Source organism: Taudactylus pleione, unplaced genomic scaffold, assembly GCF_031769625.1.
Source record: "Taudactylus pleione unplaced genomic scaffold, aTauple2 ptg000016l, whole genome shotgun sequence".
In the NCBI taxonomy this organism is placed as follows: Eukaryota; Metazoa; Chordata; class Amphibia; order Anura; family Myobatrachidae; genus Taudactylus; species Taudactylus pleione.
In genome coordinates this window covers 14425404-14449315 of record NW_028284418.1, presented here as the reverse complement: position 1 = coordinate 14449315, position 23912 = coordinate 14425404, and the positions used below count along the sequence as shown (strand labels likewise).

Here is a 23912-nt window from a genome sequence, read left to right as displayed (position 1 = left end):
AACTGCTCGCAGTGATTGCGGGACGTAAACCCTACCACAAGCACTGCGAGCAGTTCAGACGCCTTTCGATGTACTCGATTAATCTAATAAATAGCGGAGATGACGTATGATGCAAACAGCCAAGGGGCATCTTTACAAAATAGCGAGTGCATGTTTTGGACGCTCGCTCAGACATAGAGGCGTCCACAGACCGCAAAGAGCGAGCGCTCAATTTAAATATCCGGCCCCTTTTTCTGAACGAGCGTCCGGCTCTGAATGAGGTCCTCTGTCTGAAGTCGGCTGATGAAGTGAAACTGGGATTGAGGGGGAAGGGGGGGGGGTGGGATGGGGGGGTTAGATCAGTATACAGTTCAACAGCGGCCAGCTTATAAAAATATCACAAATTTACCAACTGGCCGCGGCTGCAGGTGGGCGGGTTGATGGGCCCCTACAAGCTTTGGGCCCTTGGGCAACTGCCCAACTAGCCCAATGGAAGAGATGGCCCTGTATCTTCCCCTTCTATGCCATGCGGCTTCCCCAGTCACTCTCATATCCCTCTCTGTCCTGCCTGCTCCTCAATCTTCTTCCCCTTCCGTCTCTAATTTGTCTCTGTCAGTCTCAGTACCTCCTCCACGGGGCTGTGTGAGGGGCCTATTTATCAACGAGTTTTATCATACGCAACAAGTGATAAAACTTGTTGCGTATGATCAGTTGGTATGTCAGTCACATACACACACTCATTGGGCAGGTGAACGTTGGCATCTTAATGTGCTCAGCGTGCACCCGCCCATCTGGTACCCAGTATCTGTGTGGATTACATTTTTCTCTGCAGCTCAGTGTGTGCTGCTGGTGATAATATGTGTGAGTGTGGCTTAGTGGTGTATTGGGGGGGCATGCACAGTTTTATGGCAGGTGCAGTTTCTCTGTATGAACATGGCCTCTGGAAGCGGCTAGGCATCTCAGAATGCAGCCGCTTTCACTGACATGACTGCGACATAACATGCCCATGAGATTAATATTTATTGCGCTCACTTCAGGCCACGTCCCAGTCATTGCCCAGTCACACCCACGGTTTTGCCTCGTCATTTCTGATACCAGTGGTACTGTGTGCAACAGTGCATTTGTGCATACACTAAGGGTAACGAATGCACCATAGGGGATTTCGGAATATTTTGAACATGCACAGTAGCAACTACATGATCATCATTGTGTGCAGTTGGTGTGCAGCTGAATCAGGCACATTGGGGGTGATTCAATTGTTTTGGACGCCCCGCTGGGCTATGGGATTGGGCATCCTACGGAGCAATTCAATTGTTCCTCAGTTCGTACACCTAAAGCTGTGGGGGGGGGGGGGAAATACATTTCTTCTCACAGCCTCCTGAGGTGCGAGAAGAAACATGTGCAAAGTCTGTTGTTTTAGACGTCCTAACAGTGCTTTGGGCGTCCTAACCACTTTTTTAGAGGAGTTTAAACGGTTTGCGTGGCTAAACCCGGTGCTTGTTTTTACATTACATACTAATGGGCAGGAAGCAATTGAATATCTCCATCAGGTGCCTATTCGTACAGATGCCCAGCAGAGGGTGCGCAGAACATGTGATCGTAGCGATTATATTTAATAACTAAAGGGGGCACAGATGATTACTACTCTACTAAAGGGGGCACGGATGATTACTACTCTACTAAAGGGGCACGGATGATTACTACTCTACTAAAGGGGGCAGAGATGATTACTATTCTAATAAAGGGACTACTATTATTAATAGACTAAACAGATTATTACTATAAAATGATGACTTGTCCTTTTTGGGATGGCCATGGCTACCCAATGGCTTGTCACACCCCTCTGGGCCTCTGCCATTGCATTACTCTGGTAGGCCCTTCATGCCCCAGTCTGACATGGAGTAGGAAGGTTGACCAATTTCTATGTAGTGGATAGAAAGTGCGTATTTAAGACTCATTTACACAATAACTTTTGAGCCTATTATTTTGTGATACCACATATGTGCACTCATCCTAGGGGTGGACTTGAATTATACATGGATATTAAACTAGATGGTAATTGAGCTCTTTAATATGTGTATGCCAATTTCTTAGAACTGAATTTAATTAGCCGCAAATTGCTGATAAAGACCCGTGGGCACGAGTTTGCGAGTTTTTGCTATTCTATTAGAATAACATTTTGACGTATGCCTCAATCGGAGTTTCTTGTGGATTTTGGCTCGCAGCTCCACACTTGGTGAAACATATGGAAAAAAAATCCTTATAATAATGTAAAAAATGTCAGGACACAGTGCTGTACCCCTGGTACACCTTCCCCCTCTTTCGCAATGAATAATAATGTATTCAGAGGTTTTTGAAAAAGGCAAAAAGGAGATTTATGTGCTTACCTGTTAAATCCTTTTCTCGATTCCTTAGGCGACACAGGCTTTACGCTGAGTATAGGTTAGTGGGTTGGAGTCTAAACACCACATAGTTAATACTTGTTTTCCCAAGCCCAGGCTCCCTTCCCCCCTATACCCCGCTCCCAGCCACAGGCACTTCAGTTAAGTCAGCAAGCCTAAGGCAAGGAGGAGAAGAAAGACCGTCACGCACTCAGGTCCAAACACACAGCAGATGAGAAAAAGTGGAACTGGAAGCAGAGCAAAGTTGCGAAAGCCAGGTGAGTCAGGGTGGGCACTCTGTGTCCCATATGGAATTGAAGAGAAGGATTTACCAGGTATGCACATAAATCACCTTTACTTAATCCTCCACAGGGGACACAGGTTTTACACTGGGATATACCAAAGCTAATCCCCTTAGGGAGGGGATGCACCTGGGATGTGCTGAGAACTCTTCTCTCTCAAAAGCTGCATCAGGGGAGGCAAAGGTGTCAGAGGAATAGAACTTCAGAAATGTATTGGCAGAGGACCACATAGCTGCTCCGCAGAAGCAATATGTCACACTGCCCACGAAGTTCTCACCGACCAGGTAGAATGACCCGTCACCACGGACGGGGCTGGAAGATCCGCCGCAGCATAAGCGTGGCGAATAGTCAAACGGATCTATCTGGCCAGCGACTGCCTAGGTCCCCCAGGAGTGCCGGAGCACAATATTACAGCAGTGCAATACATTACCTGCAGATCCGGGTCTTGGAGCGGTGAGGAAACCGCAGGCTAAACCAGGCTATTTAAACCATTACAAAAAGGACTATGCCTTTGGATACATATATCATAGAGATGTGTAAGAGCACTTAAACAAAAAGTATATACTGTGCTAGTGAGTGAATTAGAGACTATTTCTCTTGAACTTTCAAGATTGTTGCCTTATTATCGCCACTATTTAAAGGCTCCTTTGGATACAAGTATTTGAGGATTACAAACAGCAGAAATACAAGCTACAATTGCTATTTTGCATTTTATTGTTTTATATATGGTGTGTGTAGTGCAGGGCTCGACAAATCCCAGGGGCCAGATTGCCATGGATACCAGAGTTTGCTGCCTGGCTACCACATTTTTCAGTGAGGGAGGAAGCAGATCCTCATCAGCTCTGGTGGAGATTCATGCCTATTGAATTGCGGTGTTCATATCATGCACAGGAGTGCATGTGCTGAGTGTCACCTGCGGTTACTGCTGTGCCTGTGTCCGTCCTGGCCTGCACTGACTCCTCCTCTCCATCCTGGCCTGCTCTGATCTCTGCTATCTGTCCCAGTCTACACTGATCCTCCTGTACATCCCCGGCTGTCTACTGTCTCCGGCTGCATAGAGCTCTCCGGTAATAGGGTCTATGTATGGCCAGGGATTGCGGAGCGGCTTCAGAGGGATAGTGGTGTGACCACGAGGGGTTTTGTTGGACTTTCTGGTACCATTGTTTTATGTGAAATGTGGTCCGTTATTATCGGAGGGTGGATATGGGAGCTGTGCAGAGCAGTGAGGGGTCTCCATTTTGACTGTATCCATTTTGTGGACTAGCATAGTGTGTATAAAGGTTGCATAATACACAGAGCTGTGCTCCTCAATCACTCCTGTAATTTTTTTTGGGGGGGCGGTGGTCTGGCTCCAACTATTTCATCCTGGCTCCTAGCTTTTAGATAAAATTGTCAAGCCCTGGTGTAGTGTAATATGTGTTGTTTATTAAAAAATAATAAATAGAAATTTATTGGGAGAAGTCTTGGTCAATATTTATAATTTTCAGTCAAGCAATACTATTATTGTAATTCATAGACACACTGACAGCGCAGTCTTAATCACGATTTATTTCTAGAGTGTGTGGTTTAATTGGGCCAGCTGGTTACTGGCAAGTTGGACTAGCAGCTATTCAGGTGGAGTAAAAGAGATATACTGTAAATCCAGCGCAAGGATATCAGTTGTTGGGAAACCAAGAACTCATATGGGAATGAAACTGGGCATACTCCACCATGTCGAAGGTGGAGACCAGAGAGCCCAGGATCTGCATGCAAGAGTGTATTGACACTCGGCGATGATGTCGAAATAAACAAATTTTGGTCTGTAAGTCCCGAACTTTGTCCGCTGGGAAGAACACCCGCTGAACCTTGGAGTCCAATAAGGCTCCCAAATGAACCATCTCCAAAGACGTAGACACAGATGATTCTTCCAATTGATGACCCATCCGTAAGCCTGGAGAAGGTCCAATGTGATCCGAACGTGTGCCATGAGAACCTCCAGAGACTGGGCCAGGAAAAGCAAGTCATCCACATAGGGAAATATTCGGATTCCCCTTCTCTGAAGATGAGCCGCCATGACTTTCGTGAAGACACGAGGAGCCATGGAAAGTCCAAATGGCAAAGCCCGAAACTGGAAATGTTCCTCCTGGACCGCAAACCTGAAGAGTCACTGGTGACTGAGACGTATGGGAACATGCAAATAGGCATCCTGGATGTCTAAGGAGGCCATGAACCAGTAGGAGACTGGCATAGAAGCCCATTGCCTGCTGAAGGGAACCGGAACAATGACCCAGGAGTCCATTAGAGAACAAATGGAACCATCAAAGCTCCTGCTTTCTCCTGATCCATAAGAAGACCTGTAGAAAAAAACTGGGTCAGAGGATGCTCCTGAAAGATCAACGCGTATCCCTGGGAGACTACCCCTATTACCCAGACGTCCTCCGTGGTTGTCTTCCAAATTTTGGAATAAAAGAATCCGGCCTCCCACGCTGGTGTTCCCCAGGTGGAGGCCTGCCCGGTCATGCAGCAGGCTTGTTGGCTGGCTAAGCAGCCGGGTGTCTGGTAGATCAGGGTTGCTTACATGCTGGCTTAGAACTTTTAGCGGAGAATCCTTGGGACCTAGAAAACAACAAGCCTTTCGTTCTTCCCTGTGGGCGAAAGGAGCAAAAATTAGAAGGGTGACCTAGGGGCTGCCCCAGAAGGGAAAAAGGCTGTCTTAGATGCCGCCAGTGTAGCCACTATTTTGTGAAACTCCAGACCAAAGAGAATATCCTTTGAAAAGAGGAGAGGTTCAAGGGCCTTCTTAGAGTCAGCATCTGCAAGCCAGGGATGAAGCCAAAGAGCTCTTATAGCGGACACTGAAGAGGCCAAAACCTTGGAAGTATACCAGCTTCCTCAAGATAAGAAGCCGCCTCACGGATATACGCTACGAGAGAAAAAGCTAATTTCTGTGGGTACCTGAAGTGAGGCCATCCTCTAGGGCATCTAGCCAGCGACAGATGGCCTTAGCAATCCAGGCTGATGCAGGGGCCAGACAAGCTACTGCCCCTGCATTAGAGTAAATAGATTTAAGAAAAGTTACAACTTCCTACCAGTCAGATCCTTTGCTGTGTTACGAAGAGGAAGGGTGGTATTCTTGACCAGACAGGCAACATGCAGATCTATCAGGAGAGGAGACTCCCATTTATGCCGAACGGCAACTGACAGAGGAAGAAAACTCTGAAACTGCCTTCTTTTGATGTTTAAACACTGGAGCATTGGACATAGGGGCCGGTTCCACATCCTTGATTAGCAGTACTGACTTAACTGCTTTGATCAAGGAAACAACGTCGACCTGAGGCAGGGAATCCACCGGAATAGAGGAGGACCCAACATCAGAGGCTACAGACTGAAGTTTCCTCACACCATGAGGAAAACCCGAGTCTGAATCTATATCAGACAGGGGTGTAGAGCTGTCCCTTCTACAGGGCTTATGCTTAGACGCGTGCTCTCTGTCCAGCATCTGTTTGAAAGATTCTAACACCTGCGCTAAACCCTAGACTGCGTAAAGGACTGCATCCAAGGAGGCTCCATAGCAGAAGGCAGCAAAGGGGACAGCATCACATTGGAGATATGGGCCCTCATTCAGAGCCGCACGTTAACAACAGTACGCTCGTTGCGTTCCGATGTTGACTAACCGCGCATGCGTCGGTGTTACACTGCGCATGTGCGTACGGCAGATTGCAAGCTTTTTTTCTCTCGTTCCTAAAATAGCGTACAGGAAGTGACATGTCAAATGTGATTGACAGAACAGGGCGTTTTTGGGTGTTGACGGGGGTGGAGATGAAAAAACGCAGGCGTGGCGAGGCGTTTTTGGGGCGTACATACATTAGCAGATGCGAACGTCAAATGTGTTCGGACCGTCTCATACGTCACTGGAACATCCGCTTTCCCTTCAAAATGCTCGCACAGCTTAGGGTCAGGATTACTCGACCACATTGGCGATGGCCTTCTCCTCCGTCCCGGGACTCAACGATGGTGCTGCGATTAATCGCGGCTGGTCAGTAAAGTAATTAGTGTTGGATTGAAAACCGGCTTGGTATGTGTTTGGAAAGCAGTTTATTGGGATAGCACAAAAGCGTACGCAGGTGGAAATCAGAGCTGCTAATGTCATGATTACACAATCAATTAGCGTACATTTTTGGTGTTTTATTTTGGCCACAATTTGTTGGTTATGGCCTATTGTAACAATAATGTCATCATGTTTTAATTAGCTCCCCTTTTTTTTGGTTTAGTGTGGAATTTGCATCGCTATGTGATTTTTTAAACTTTCCTTAAAGAGGCCTTTTTTTTTTTTTTTTAAGAGGGTCAGTTTTTGCCTTTAGGGCCAGGATTAAATGTAACCCATTTGTACAATAATGTCACAATACAATGTCAGTTTTTTGTTTTAAATTTATTGTTTAAACACAAACAAATTGGCCTAATATTTTGTTGCCTTTTTTTTGTGGCAAAGATATTTGTTAAAAAAAAAAAAAAGCCATAACTGGTAACATAAACGTAAATACCAAAATTAAAAACATTTCACAAGAAAGGAGAGGGAAGTTTTGACCAGAAAGGAATATGAGCCAAGCACAGAAGGAGTGTGGGAAAAGTCACCATTGCTGTCACCATTTTCTCGCCCGTTTGGCTGGGTGAGGGTGGGCACCAGACCGGGTCCGGGATGCCATCGGGCTGGCCTGTCCAGAGGCAGATGTTGTGGCCTCTGGACTAGGCACAGGGCTAGGCACATTTGGAGGATTGGCTGATGTTGTGCCAGAGGTGGAGGATCCGGATGTTCCGGCAGGAAGGGAGGTCGGCTCCACCATGTGCTGGCGAACGAGCTGCTCCAGGGCATCGGCGATGCGGATGTTGGCCCTGGTATTTTCCGCCAGGGCCTGAGCAATGGTCACGTTGGCCGCAGCATTTTGCTCCAGGGCCTCAGCCACCCGTATCAGACTGGCGTCCATCCTCTGCAGAATCTCCGTATGGAAATCCGATTTAAAATTGAGTTCTGTGAGGAGGCCCACTGCCTGCAAGGGGGCACGCCCTGGACTGGCTTCTGCAGGGTCCTCAGCCGGATGTACTGGTTCCTCCCCTGCAGAGCCAGCAGAAATTCTGCGGCCAAGGCTCCCCTCTGGAGCAGACTCATCCGCCTCTGTCTCTGTTAGGAAAAATGCGAAAAGACTCACATTAGAATCTACATATTGGCACAATAGCATTTCAGAGTTGGTGACATCACAAGACTTACCTTGGCCAACATGAGGAGCCGCAAAGTCTGGCATGTCCGTATCCATGTTGGACACGCCAAACACCTCCACAGCCTGCACACACCCCTGTGCCAGCTCTTCTAAGTCTGTCAACTCCAATGACACAGGTGTGGGACCCCCACCTGTCCCCCTTGCATGCCTAGCCCTGTCGGCAAGTTTTTGCTTGAGACGATATTTGAAGTCTGCCCATCTGTGGAATGAAATTGGAACCATTATCCTTTTTTTTGCAATGGGGTTTGTTTATAGGATGGGAAAGTGTTTACTTACCGCCGTTTGACATCCCGGGCTAGACGGACATAATCACCCACCCTATTGACAGCAACGGCGACCTCCTCCCACATTCTCCACTTCTGGCTTTGGCTCATATTCCTGGCTGCCTGGGGCAGGATGTCAACGCACTTCTGGATCAAAACCTCCATCTCCTTGCTTGTGAAATGTGGCTGCCTTTTTTTTTTGGCAGCTTTGGCGGGTTGACTGGGGCCAGCAGTCTCTTCCATGTCATCCTCCTCACCTATTTGTGTAAATATGCAGATTTAGCCACTTCACAACTTGCACAATATTATGTTTTTAAAGAATCATTGAGACAAAATGCATGAAGGCCTTACCGCCGGAATTTTGGCCATTGTTTCCCTGGTCTGAAGCCATGTCTCTGCTTCCAGAATGAAATCAACCAGAAATTAAATGTGATTTCGTGACGTATTTATACATGCGTCCTTAGTTTGCGGCCGCATCATTGATTGTGCGTCCCTATGATTCATCCTTAATTTGTGCGGGAAAATAAACACTATTTATGGCTTGGTGTGTGTGGAGTCGAGGTTGCGTTGTTGGCGGTTAAGTTGGTTGGATTTGGTTGTTTGCGGTTGGAGGATTTGGCGGTGTTTGTATTTTTTTTGGTTTGCTACAGTTGTTTTGGTTTTCCGTTCGCATTTTTTTGGTTTATTTTTTGCCATCGTTTCCTGATTTGGTAAGTTTTGTGCAGTCTAATTTGTGGCCAATTGGTGTCTACTTCTGGTTTTTTTTTTTTTTTTTTAACACTAATTTCATCTATTTTAGTTTGTTTTGGCTTTCGGACCCAAAGACCTTTTTGAGGGAAATCTTATATATTCGATTTTGGTAAGTCCATTATTTTTCTGGCATTTGCGAACTAATTAACGCATTTTTGACTGTTGGTGTAGTGACTTGCATGTGCGAACTAATTAACGCATTTTTGACTGTTGGTGTAGTGACTTGCATTTGCGAACTAATTTACGCATTTTTGACTGTTGGTGTAGTGACTTGCATTTGCGAACTAATTTACGCATTTTTGACTGTTGGTGTAGTGACTTGCATTTGCGAAATAATTAACGCATTTTTGACTGTTGGTGTAGTGACTTGCATTTGCGAACTAATTTACGCATTTTTGACTGTTGGTGTAGTGACTTGCATTTGCGAACTAATTAACGCCTTTTTGACTGTTGGTGTAGTGACTTGCATTTGCAAAATAATTAACGCATTTTTGACTGTTGGTGTAGTGACTTGCATTTGCGAAATAATTAACGCATTTTTGACTGTTGGTGTAGTGACTTGCATTTGCGAAATAATTAACGCATTTTTCGAGGCTTATTCATCATGTAAACCAGTTTTGCTTTTCCCTTTTCCATTTTTGGGGTCCATTTGACCCCTATTTGACGTACGGTGTGCAATGTCGTTTTCATCGATGGCCAAATGTGTGTTTCACCTATTTTATGTGTTGGCTTGCACCAATTTGACAAACATAAAATCACCCTCTAAATTTTTGATGTCTCATTTTTGGCTTTTTTACAGTTTATACGTATCATGACAATACCCCGGCATGTAAGCAGCTATGGATGGTATCATAAAGCTAAGTTGTTTTATGTTACTTTTGGGGTGGCTCAAAAGCCTTACATTGTAAACTTTGAATTTCAGGTAGATCTGGGGCGAATTGTTCTGGCCTTGCTCCCGGAAGACGACCAACCTCAAACTCGTCCCAGGCGTAGGCATCGTAGGCATGCAAGGCCCCAGATATTTCGAACACGTGTCACCCTTTTTGGAATGCCCGATGATGAGGTTTTAAGACGCTACCGTCTACCTCCCAAAATCATCATAGACACTCTCTCATTAATAGAAAGTGATCTTGAGCGGCAAATTGACAGTCCAACAGCAATACCACCACTGACGCAATTTATGGCGGTGTTACATTTCTGTGCCTCAGGATCGTTTCAAACAACGGTGGGAATAGTGGCGGGCATCTCCCAATCCTCCTTTTCCCGGATCCTGAGGGCAGTGATGGAGGCACTTTTCAAGCACCTCCATCATTTTATTAAAATGCCTTTGGATATGGGTGCCCTTAGTGTGGCCAAGGCCAATTTTTACCAAATAGCTGGCTTCCCACACATCATAGGGGTTGTGGATGGTACTCACATACCACTTCAGCCTCCAGCACGGCTGGAGGCAATATTTAGAAACCGTAAACACTATCACTCCCTGAATGTAATGGTGGTATGTGATGCCTCCCTCCAGATCCTGTCCCTGAATGCTAAATTACCAGGAAGTGCTCATGACTCCTTCGTCATCCGGCAATCAGGGATATGGCAGAAATTAACCAACCTACAAGCTGGTGATGCGTGGCTTCTGGGTAAGTGGAGACCTTTAGTACATAACAATGTTAAGCTTGATACACAGTGTTCCTGATGTTGTCTATTTTTTTTCACAGGAGACAGTGGATACCCTTGCATGTCCTGGCTGCTCACTCCTTATTTGGCTCCCACACCAGGGCCACAAAGTGCGTATAATTCCGCACTTACAGCCACCAGGCAAGTGGTGGAGCGCTGTATCGGCCTTTTAAAAGGCCGATTCAGATGCCTCCACCGCTCTGGTGGCGAGCTCATGTATGTGCCGGATATGGTGTCTAAAATTGTGGTCCTGTGTGGGATATTTCACAACATTGCCATAAGGAGTGGTGTCCCAATGCAGCCAGAGGATGCCTTACCTGAGGATGGCCCCCCCGAGGTTGGTCGGAGGTCAGTATGTGGGGGGGCCATACGCGATGATGTGGTGGCCAGATTTTTTAGGTAAGTTGTAACAAAACTACAGTGTTTATACCTAATGTGTTTGTGTTTGTTTGCGAACATCTAATTTTGTGTTTTTTTTCTCACCATCTTCTGTTTGTTCACATAATCTTTGGCACTCCAACGCTCACTACTTCCTGCTACCCTTACAAAACCTGGATCTGGTCCTTTTGGGCATATATTCTGGAACCCATCTCGCAACGCCATGTTTGTGGAATCATGTTGGCATGGTCCTTCGTCAACCAGTTCTTGATTTTTTGTTTTTATTTAATTATTTCTTGGTATGTGTTGTATTTGAATTTATCACTGTGTTCTTTTTTTGGGAGTGACCACTTTGTTTTCTCTGTTATGTTGTGAATAAATGTTTGGAGAGTGAAATGGTCTTCCTTTTTTGGGACGTTAACAGCAAGTGTAACCAGGTTAACACAAGTTACATTTGACTAAGGGGTAATCCAGTACTGACGCCAATTGAGCTAAACTGAAATATGTTTTCAGCTTCCCAACCCACACAAAAAGGAAGCCTGGCCCAACCTTGGGATTTGTAAGATTGGCCTAAGCAGCTTGCGCACCAACTAGGAACCTGTAAAATGTAGAAATATGTAATTGACACTACACCCAAAAAGGGAAATGACATTGTTACTGTTATGTGTTTCTTGTGTCTGTTTGACATACAAAGACAAAACACAATCTAACTTTTAAAAAAGGGAAATCCTTGCAGGAACAGTCTACTTATGTCATGCTAAACTATCTTGGTTTTGGATTTAAAAAATGAGCCAGAACGTATATTTGTCTGAATAAATTTATTTTGAAAAGTGAACAAAAATAAAAAAACTACTGGCGAAGGAGGCCAGACAGCCGGTCGAGGGCCACAAGAATGCCAATTACATGTTGGCGCATCTGGCCAACACAATCCGCCACCTCTTGCCGACGCCTCTGTTCCTCTGTGGGTGAGAAAAGTGTGTGGGTTAATACAACAATAGGGAATCCACATTAAAAAAACAAAAACACAACGAAATCACTCCTAAACCTAAAAAAAAAAAAAAAAAGGGGGTGCTGCCAAAAATACAAGGCCTATGTACAAATTCCCACAGGTGTGATATGTGTATGTTGAAATCACCAGGAAGAGGTAAAGGCAAACTGCAAAATCACCAAAAGTCAAGCCACAAAAACACGAAGAAAGGCACGACACATGATTACATACAAACAGTTTGTGCTTTAAAAAAAAACAAAATAAAAACATACCGGGAGCCAAAACGGGAGCTCCGGAAATGCCTCCATGATCCTCCTCGGAGGATCCGTCATTCCCCAAAGAATGGGGAGGAGTTATGATGGACTCCGGGGAGGGGGTAATTGGAAGAGGGGTGGGTGGAGGAGAGGGGGAAGTGGGACGGAGGGGAAGGAGGCCCGACATTTCCGGGAGAGGGTCTGGGAAGGATGGGGCGGAGTGGGGAATAGGGGAAAGATTTGGGGTGGAGTGTTGGCTGGGGGTTGGGGATAGTGGCCGGGAACGCCGTCTGGACGGACGGTGACGGCGGAGTCTTGGCTGTCCCCCTAAAATATGTCAAAGAAATTGCGGTTAGTTTATGGACAAATCCGGGGACCAAAACTAAAAAAAAAAAACAACCCAAAAAATAAACCAAATAGGAGTAGAATGAATAAATCAGAAATAGAGGGAAAACATGCCCACGCAGATATGAGTACAAATAATAAATAGGACAGACAGGAAAACATGCCCACGCAGATATGAGTACAAATAATAAATAGGACAGACAGGAAAACATGCCCACGCAGATATGAGTACAAATAATAAATAGGACAGACAGGAAAACATGCCCACGCAGATATGAGTACAAATAATAAATAGGACAGACAGGAAAACATGCCCACGCAGATATGAGTACAAATAATAAATAGGACAGACAGGAAAACATGCCCACGCAGATATGAGTACAAATAATAAATAGGACAGACAGGAAAACATGCCCACGCAGATATGAGTACAAATAATAAATAGGACAGACAGGAAAACATGCACACGCAGATATGAGTACAAATAATAAATAGGACAGACAGGAAAACATGCCCACGCAGATATGAGTACAAATAATAAATAGGACAGACAGGAAAACATGCACACGCAGTTTGCCCCACAAACACAAACATTAAAACCACAATACATAACACTTACTTTCCTGTATCTGCATGCGAAAGCATGCCAGCAAGCGGGGCGTTCGCCGTTGCAGGTCGGACCACCTGCGCTCCAGCTGCCCGATGTTGCGGCGTGAGCCGAAGGACCGCAGGCGGGACCGTGCCTCCGCATACGCGGAGCGCTTCTGCCGGTTGGGGATGGGTTGAGGTTGGCTGGTGATCCGGCGATCCATGACCTCCGTAAGCACCAGCAGCTCGCGCCTGGTGAATGCGGAGGCTCTCATGATGGCAATGGTGTTTTTCTTAAAAATCATTTTTGATAAAGTGTGTAAAAATTTTCCGATTGGCTAATGTATTTTGGAAATTAACAGGAGCAATTTTATTGGTTAGTGTATGAGTCATGTGTTCGACAGGGCCAGAAATCTCTGGAGAGTTATGATAGGCTTGATGCAGTGACATGCGTAAGCAAATTTAAATAAAGAAATGAACCCAGGGAAATATGCGGGGATCCACAGCAATAGAACAATTGTTTAATTGTGGTTCACATGTTTTTTGAACAATAAAAGCGAATGTTTCATCCGTACGTATTCTGCGGGTAAACACAAACACGGACAAGAGTAAAGTTTCTTGCATTGTGTTGAAAAAAAACAAACAATTAAGCTAATTGATACATTGATTGGCATGATACGATTGATGGAGGTAGGCAGAATAAAGGAGCAGGTAATCGACATCTGACAAGGCCACTTCCTGTTTATACTTGTGCGTACGTTCCTTTCAAGCCATTTCGGGGATGTACGCTCGCTATTTCGTACGCTCGTTAGTTGAAGGAGGGGTCGTCAGAGTTTAGGGAGGAATTTTAGATGCGAACGAAAATACGAGCGAGCCATTGAATTTAAATATTTTTGTACGTACGCCTAACGTACGTGCGCCCGCTTGCGAGTGGCTCTGAATGAGGGCCTTGGGCCGCACCTGAAGGGACACTAGCAGGGGGAGCAGACCCAGGGGATGAGAGCCTATCCACAACCTGCAACATTACTTGGGATAGCGAGTAAACCCAAGCAGGTTCCTGACTGGCAGGTGAAGCTGAAGGAACCTCCTGTTGTGGGGTTGTAAAACAACGAACACATAGACCATCGTGGTCCAGAACATGTGAAAAAAAACAGCAGCACAAGTCCTACAATTATGAAGCACAGAAGCCCCCACCTCCCTGGGAGCTTTACCCCTTGAAGACATATTCCAGAAATCCAAAAGGAGGTCCCCACACACCAGAGCCCGGAACGGTGATGTGCCAATAAGGGTAGAGCAATGAACGTTAATGTACCACAAATAGAAATATAAGTGGGACTAAGCAGAGACTGAAACTATGCAAAGTACATTAAACAGTCATACACACAGAAACATTCAATGCAGCAATAAACAAGGCAATAAGCTCTCAACAAACCAACCCCAAGAGGGGATGAAGGAGCTATATGTATAACCTGACTGCTGAGGGGGAAAACACAGGGAGACCAAGAGCTTGCACTCTCTCCGGAGACAAGCTGATCCACCAGGCACTATGAAAATGGCTGCCCAGTGTCTGTGGAGGGGAGAGAGGAGGAAGAATAACCCTGGAACGGAATGCCTCTTTGAGGGAAAGTGCCCAAGGGCGGGGGAGGAGCTATTGGAGAGAGCATACCTCCCCCTTTTGGCATGGACCCCAGGGCAAATGGCTGCCTACACCGCAGTGCCCCGCTGCCCTGGTGGTCTAGTGGGGATGCGGAGAGGACCTAGGTCCCCACTGCCAGTATCGCTACTGTCTCCCTGACTGGCGGTGAGAAGCTGCGACAATGTGGCTGCCTGCAAGCAGGGAGCCGCCTTACCTGTCCCCTGGTGTGCCAGCTGCCGCTATGGCTCCCTCCATGGAGCTCCGGCCAAAGAAGCTGACCCAGTCGCAAGTGCTGGGGTGGTGGAGCGGCAGCGCGGGTGTCCACAGAGTAAAAAAATAAAATTTAAAATAACAAGTAATCATTGAAGCTGTTTGTACAGCTTCACTAGGTGCTGCAACTGAAGGCACCAACAAAAAAGTGCCTGTAGCTGGGGGCGAGGTATAGGGTGGTGGAGGGAGCCTGGGCTGTGGAGAACAAGTATTAACTATGTGGTGCCCAGACTCCAACCCACCAACCTATACCTAGCCTAAAGGATGTGTCCCCTATGGAGGAAGAAGAAATATGGCCAATAAAGACAAGTCATTTTTAAGGTAATTTTCACTTAAAAGCATAACCGACTGAAGGGAAAGGGGTTTCTGAATATGCAGATTTTAGTTACAAGTGTTTGTCCAACTGTTTTACAAACTTTTATATACACACACACTTACAAATCACTATAGAGATATTTTAATGTATCCCAAAATACTCTAGAGTCTAGACACTTATTTACTGTAACACACTTGCTGGCTCTCATTGTTCCATCGTTGTAAAAAATCAACCATGACACAATTTTACTTCCTCCAATACTTTGCTTATGGCTACCAAGACATTTCTACACTGTCCTGCAGTCTAATTTGCCGTTCAGAATGATTTCCATACACTTCACATTGCTCACACACTGCAGAGTTATCCCGCGACATAGGAGCACTGCCGTTTCTAATTGGATTGGGCGGGAACTATGAGGGCACTTTGTGAAAATATCAGGAGATATGCATGGAATAAAGGACTTCACAGCATAGCACTGGCAGCTAATTAAGTCTGCCCCTTAGAGACAACTGAAAGGCCATGATCTTAAATGGAACATAACCATTAATACCTTGCATGTGGATTTCTCTTTTTATTTCCTTAGTGGATATTCAACACGATTACCTGGGAGGTTGAGTTTCTTTGGCTGTGGCATTAATATTTGTATTATTTGTAGTTAGTTTTACTTAATATGATGGTTGAAGGAGGGGAATTGGGAAGAAAGGAAAAAAATCAGAAGAAAAGAATAAGGGGAAGGGTAGAAAACCAAAAGGAAATAAAGAAAAGAAATACAAACAAGGAGAGGGAGAAGTTATGTAATTTCTCTTAGCCAATGATGATTTCTCTGGATTCATGTGATTAGCATGTACAAGGATTGTGTGCATTTTAGCCAATGTACAGATTACGGTTACCGAATTATGATTTAATACTATATATCAGCTGTCTACTCCTCAGTCTCCTCTCTAAACCCACAGTCGCAGTGTCCCCCAGATCGGCCAAAAGAGGAAGATAAGTTTTATATTCTGCTAGGATTTGGTTACTGGTCTCTCATCATGTGACCATCTTCATTTGAAGGCTGAATTTGTCTTATACAAATCAGGGCTGTGGAGTCGGTAAGATAAACCTTCCACTTTTACTAATAGAGCAGAGTACAAGGCTTGGCTTACCGCCTCCACACCCGTGATAAAATATAAATAAGCGCCCCAAAGGCAGACTCCCAACTCTACTCAACAGAAGACGTCCTACAGTATAAGACTGCTCTGCCAATTTGCCCAGACTAAAAATGACTCACTGAAGGCCTTACTTGGCTGTTAATGAATTTACAACAGATTTCCTGTCCTCCAATGCTTCCTGAAGTTTTCCAATTTGCAAGGCTGTTTTTCTGGTCCAAAAAGAAGGGATGGTGGGGGAAAAGAAAAAAACAAGACATAAGAATCAAAGAAAAGGAAATGACAGCTATTACTAGACATAAATCGCCTTCTATAAGACGGACCTTGTGCTTCGGGTCATTTCCTCACTCTGTTTGTCGATGGTTCCCATCAAGTCCAAGAACTGTAGTACAAATCATAGTGAGCTTAAAAATTGTCAAACGCACAGGGAAAAAGTCCGGAGAATGGGGCATCACTCACCTGCTTGTTCTTCTCTTGCTTTAAGTTGTGGACTTCCTTGGTCAGGATGTGTCTTTGGCTGATAGTCTCCTTCTTCACCGTCTGCCTCTCCAGGTTATGATCAATACCCAGTTCTATGACACAGCCATGTAATTAAACTAGGTCACATATATAGTACAAAAATAATTATCCTAGCATTCATTTTCTTTAAGGCCAGAGCAAGTCGTATCCATGATGAGCAAGAGAAACTGGCTTTGCAAGTGGCCACTTAAGGTGCACTGCATTGCCGATAGACAATATTAGACTGTGTTACACCTGACTCTGATAACGGTTTGTGTAAGACCACCAAAAGGAGAAGATGAAGGGCCGCATTAAGTGTTCAGAAATAAAAGTACATCTCTGCGTGTATTCATTCAGAGTTGGCCACATCTAAACAGCTGCACCTCCCTTATACATCTGCTTATGTATGTAAGCAGCCAACATCTCTATCAGCGCACATTTACACAAGCCCTATCCATGGTGTAAGAGATCTCTGTGTACACTCACCTCTGAAAAGTCTTGCAAATCTGTCTGTCTACACGCCCACAACAGTCCTATGGAACAGTTATGCCATGTGCCCAGTGCTGTTGCCCAGTTACACCCATGCAAATGAAGATGCAGCTGGCTTCCGTCTAACTCGTGTGTACTGCCTAAAAATCGCAAGATCTGTCAGCAAAGTGGACTTCTTTGAAACGTCGAACCAGCCCAAATTGCAGAAGTAAGTACAATATTTTTAGAAATTTGAATATGTTATTGAATGATTATGGTAAAAGAGAGACAGTATGGAAGTGTATGAGTTACTATAGATTTCGGTCTTTGTTAATGTCTCTGTATCTCAGGGTTTGCTTAGGTTGTGGATTTGTGATTATGCCAGAGATATCATTGCATCCTTTTGTTTATAAGGAAACTAATAGATAATTAAACAATGCAAAAGTCTATAAAACTTTAAGCACAGATACTACACATGCATTTGCTATATTCTTTAATAAAAAAAAAAAAATGCTTATTAAATCCACAGGGAGACTTATTATTGCAGGTATTGATTCTCTCATAAGACATGCATCAGAATAAGTAGACATTTTTATTAAGGTCTATATAGTCCAACTTCCCTCCTGTGTTGCTGAGTTTTCTGCAGTTTTGCCAATATATTTGTGTGGCAGCTGGGAAAGGAATTCATTTAGAGTGATCATTTGTACTCAAATAACATCACATTGTGTAAATGATAGGCAGATGATATATGAATTGCATGAAAAGGTATGACAGAAGATTTTCAGATCTCCTGCAATTTATGGAAACAGTAATCCCAATCACAAATTCTCACAGAATATAAACAAAATAGATCTGGATATGGATTATTAGGGGCAATTCAATACTCCGCGATGGGCCTCTGGACCGGGTGTGAAGGCATTCCAAGGAGATGCATCCTCCATCTTTTCTCTTCGCACTCCATAGTGATGTGAGGGAAACTGAGTGAAGATTGCTTACCAAAATAAGCGGCAATGTGAGCCCATTGCGGCGGCATATCAGAGCATTGAATTGCTCTATTAGATTTGATACTGGTAAAGAAATTCTTAAAGTGCTGGGTATACGTCTATAAATAATAATGGCATAAAACACTGGGTCAAATATTATCTACCAGCGGCTGTGCAGCACGGAATGGGATTGAAATACAGACGACTTAATAGCCGCCCGTTCTAATCCCGACAGTGAGAGACCGACGGATGAAGATCCTAACGGGCACCCGTGAGTATACTAACCTTCCTCTCTCCCCCCTCTAACCCTAACCCTCCCTTAGGGGTGACTAAACCTAACATCCCCACCCTAGTGCTTAACCCTAACCTCCCCCCAGGAGTGCCTAACCCTAACCCCCCCTTTCCTAGCCTAACCTTCCCCGGGGGGGTGCCTAACCCCAAGTCCCCGCCAGGGGTCCCTCAACCTGACCCCCCCATCCCCAGGCTAAGTGCATACTTTCCCGGCAGGAGGACGATCGATCTGGCGTCGTTCGGCGTTCCGGCGTCGGGATTAACATAGGCGTCGGTATTTCGACGCCTATGTTACATTCCTTGCCGGGATGACACTGTCGGGATTGAGACTGGCGGCCATGCAGCCGCCGGTCTCATAACTACATCCCGTGCAGCACAGCCGACGCGATATGTCTGACCGACGTCATTCACAGACATATCCCTTGTACACACTGCCAGTGTATACCCTGCATTAGAAAAGTACCCACATGCTAACAAAGCACACTGAAGCCCAGTAGAGGAAAATATCTGGTACAAGTTCCTCACCACACATGACATTTTTTGAAATTAATAACCATAGGTGCTGTATGACGTGAAAACACGGACAGCCTGTAGTGGCAGGCAGGAACAGAACAATAAAGAAATGGTGGATTCCAGTAGGGTTTTAACAGGACAACTCCTGGTCAACTCCAGCTGGAAGGTGTAATTTTGCACTTTAACAAAAGCATGTTGCACAGGGGGGGGCAGTGTGTGTGTGCGCGCAAGCGGATATCAGTGCCGCCCACTGATTTCATGCCAGTTGCCACAACTGTCATTAGTATATGCACTTGCACCAGCCACATGCTAGATGTAAGGGATCAGTCAGAAACAGGGTTCCCTTCCCTGCACACGTCTAAGAATTGCATGGAGCTTTAAATACAGCCCATGACACTCCCACAATGGTGGTTACATACAATTGCTATAACACTGCAATGACCTGTTAGTGTTACTTGAGGATAGTGGTTGAGAACCCCTACAGCAGAGCAATATGTTACTTCTGTGATCAGCATCACACTGGCAATATGCACAAAGGCAATAATAATAATAGACTTATTTGTTTATATGATATCAGAGCACAACAAACTTTCATTTTCTTTGCATTATGCTCATGAGCATGTGATACAGTACATACCAGTCTGACAGCATGATATGAACTGTATAAAAGCCAGTTTAGGCCAGCTGCACACACGCCCATGGTTACAGCCAGTTTGTAAAATATGCATGTATGCGATCACTCATCAATAGAACAGCAAATAAATCAGAAACAACTCACTATCTCGTGAGAGAAAAAAATAAAAGAAAAAGACAACATTTACTTAAACCACACAGCACAATACATTCCTGAGCAATGAAGACCAATCAGTGTCAGCAGTGCATTCTCAAACAGCCAATCACAGGCAGCTTGCAGGTACTGGCGGCTGTTATTGGCTACTGTTTACACCTGCCCTTTAACCCCCCTAACAATATGGTCTCTCTAACGTTTCTGTGTTTATGTCCTGATCGGCTATTTGTTCACTTGTGTGACCGCACCCTATTTTACAAGACCTATCTTTAAATGCCCCTTCCCTCGCCCATTCCACTGATTTAGGCTCAGGGTGGCATGCGCCAAAATCGGTGCCTAAGTATGCGCCCACTAATCTGGAAATGCACAGAGCGATTTTACACCAGATTAATATGAACTGGTATATTATTCATGCTGCATCAGGGCCAGTATATAGAACAGGAACACCAATACTATAGTATATATTAGTCTCTACATATAAAATTACATAAAACAAATTTTGTTTTATTAATTTGGAATCACTTTGTTTAGTTGCACTGTGTCTCAACAAGAACCTGGCCTTGCACTAAATATTGGATATTGGTTTCACCTCATTGTTACGCCAGGCCATGAGATAATAAGCTGCCACCTTCCATACTTTATTCAGTATTCTCACCATCCATTATTAGAATATAATATGGTAAATACATTTTCCTTGAAACTTGTCACGTTTGCAGACACCTATCACTGCATACACCACACTTACCAGTAGCCTTTAAGATGTCACTGGGGATATTGTTCCCTGACAGCTCCATCTTCAGAAGGCCCTTATTGTTCTGCAGACATTCCAGAATGGCTCGGCCGCCCAGCAGACCAATGTTATTCCATCGCAAGTCTGGAGCAAATCAATAAATATATCATTTATATTAGTATATGAATAATGATCCACTAACATCTGCAACTTCACTATGGGGCCATTCCATAACATCTAGGGGTAGATTTACTAAAGTGCGGGTATATATAAGTGGAGATGTTGCTCACAGCAACCAATCAGATTCTACTTATCATTTATCTAGTACCTTTCAGAAGATAATAGCTAGAATCTGATTGGCTGCTATATGCAACATTTCCACTTCTATAGACGTGCACTTTAGTAAATATACCCCATAACTTTTATGGAAAAACGTGGCACAGACTAAACTTATTTTATTTGTTTTACAACCATGCATTTTCCTGAACAATCCCTGTATGTGACAGCTTACAACGCCCCCACATCCTCCCTATTTTAAGACAATTGTTTTTTCCTTAGCTAAATTATTAGAACCAGTCCTATCTAGTAGCTAATCTTCGTAAATAAGGTCTATGCTCAGATAACAAGGCATCCAGGCCTGTGTGGCTTCTTTGTGTACCTAATTCCTGCAGAGAGTAGTTTATTTTCAAGGCCATTGACAGTTCTTCTGCGCCTTTATGGTTGATCTGGTTATTGCGTAGATCCAGTTTCTGCATTGTCTGGTTGCAGCTAAGTCCATCACAGAAGAGAGAGAATCCATCTTCCCACATCCCCAAGTTGTTCCACTCTAGAGTCAGGCTGAGAAGAGACAAACACAAAACAGATAAATTATGTGTCCGGTGGATACACTATACATCACTAAAAAGTAAAATACACCTATGAAAATTATCAAAAGCAAAAACTACCTATTAGAACAACATCAGTTTGACAGTGATAATAACCAGCTAAAAGTAACACACACAAAGATGTGTGAACACAAATACAATTTATTTCAACGCTTTATAACTCAATATCATTTTAGGACAAATAGAACCAATATATTACACACCTGATAAGAGAGGAGTTGTGTCTCAAGAGCTTCCCCAAAGTCTCTGCACCATCACCCCGCAGATTATTACCCTGTAAGCATACTGACAGTTTTACACATAGCGCTTACAAACAGCCCATAGAGGATTCCATTATGATCACACTCACCTTCAAGTCTAGATACTTCACCACCGAGTTAGTGTGGAGGCCTTGCAAAATATGTTTGAGACCTGTAAAACAGAACATGATTTTACATTACTGATACAGTCTACCAATTTCAAATTATCAGTTGAAGAAATACGTGAAGGAAATCAGCTAAACATACGGTACATAGAAAAGAATGGGGCGGCATAAGATAACCTACACCTCTACATGATAAACATGTGTTGACCATTTTTGGATCAACCATTTGACAATGTTGACATATGCCCATCTTGTGTTGACCTATTGACTGTCGACCTTCCATCCGGATACCGACAGCGCCAGTGACCTATAAAGAGGCAACATGATTTATCTTCATACAACTGTGCCTTCCTATACAGCCAGGTATTCTATGGTGTTTCCCACTGCTTCTCTCTGAGTTGTTAATGACATTGCTGTCATGTATTAAATGTAAGATTCCACCCTTTTGTCCCTTTCCCTATTTTTGGCAAATGATTACAAAATGACATCAGGCAACGCCAGACAGCTGGGTAGAAAAGGAGTGTGCAACAAACCATTGCTAGGGACACCAATATATAGAGAATGAAGCTTAGAGATTATACTGGCGTACCTAGCTACGGTTGTCCGGACACCGCGACTATACAACCTGGCACGTGGCGTCGGACTCCTTGTGGCTGCGCTGGACAGGTGAGTACACTCAGTAATTAATTGCATTTTCGTGGGGTATAAAGGTTTGTATTGGTTTATTTGTTTTTATACGCTTGTCCCTGAAGACATGGGATGTGCCTGAAACATGGTGGCATATAAAGGCCTACTGATGTTTTAACTTGTGAAGTCTGCCTTATGCGACCTATTATACGTCACGTTATATGGTTTCCATTTCTGGATTCAAGGAGGGTACTATAGCAAAGTACTGTAAGATTATCCTACTTTGAATGCATAATATATATTACCTAGGAATCAGCAGTGATGCTTGTAATCTTTTTTTTAGTGCAATTTGTTCTTCTGTTTGAACTTTAGCATGTTTTAATGTGTGCTTAGTACCATTTAGACAAACTATACCATAATTACCTTCTCTATTGCTTCTGTGTATATTTATTAAACACAGTTTTCTTTAGACAACTGCCAATTCCATTGAAATCCTATTTAGCTTTTTCTTGCTTTTACCAACCTCTCTGGCACAACATTCAGTTGCATTTAGTAATACACTTTTAGTTTGCTCACACTACCTGTACTACACCCATTCATTTGACTAATCTATTCTAGAATCTAAAACTTGAGCTTAGGTGCAGTTCTGCTTTACTGCAAACCACAAGACTCCAACTTCTCTCCTACAGACACATTTTATTCAATGTATCCATACAGTTGCTGTAATTGTAGTACTAACACAGAGGGGCACTTACCTTCCTCGCTGAGCATACAATCACTGAGGATGACATGTGAGAAGGTTACATCATTTTGAAGGAGGAGACCCAAAACCTGGCAAGACTCCATGGAAAGACTCTGAGTGGACAAATCCAGTTTCCCTTTTACAGATGTTTCTCTCATCTCCTGCAGTTCCTTCAACACTGCTTCTTGAGGGTCTGAGCCTTTCTCCTGACACATCCTGATATACAACCGTTTCAGTTCATCCATCATGAGTATACTGAAGTCCCTCTGTGTATTCCTACTCTAATGCTATTACTCACATATAAATGGACATCTGGTAAATGGCGTCTGGAACAAACAGATACAGACAGGTAATATGGTTAATGCTTGATCATATATTTACAACCAACACAGCAATACTAACCTAACTAGTCATTTAAGTATAGAGTCCGATCTGGTTGACTGGGTTAAAAGGTCGACACAAAAACGTCTGACACAAATGGTCGCCATGATTTTTTTCAATGGTTTT

The 23912-nt window shown here is 44.1% G+C and overlaps 1 protein-coding gene across 2 annotated transcripts in view; it reads right to left on the bottom strand.

The window, feature by feature from the left end:
• LRRC45 (leucine rich repeat containing 45) overlaps positions 1-23912 on the bottom strand; it is a 52046-nt gene that overhangs the window by 26344 nt on the left and 1790 nt on the right. For both annotated transcript variants that reach the window (XM_088473325.1, XM_088473326.1), the window contains exons 2-9: positions 23419-23731; positions 22022-22083; positions 21876-21946; positions 21447-21625; positions 20804-20932; positions 16978-17090; positions 16842-16900; positions 16653-16730 (exon numbers count right to left, since the gene is read on the bottom strand). In XM_088473325.1, coding sequence (XP_088329451.1) covers positions 16653-16730; positions 16842-16900; positions 16978-17090; positions 20804-20932; positions 21447-21625; positions 21876-21946; positions 22022-22083; positions 23419-23653 — 926 coding nt within the window. In that variant the 5' untranslated portion in view covers positions 23654-23731. The remainder of the gene's footprint in view (positions 1-16652; positions 16731-16841; positions 16901-16977; positions 17091-20803; positions 20933-21446; positions 21626-21875; positions 21947-22021; positions 22084-23418; positions 23732-23912) is intronic.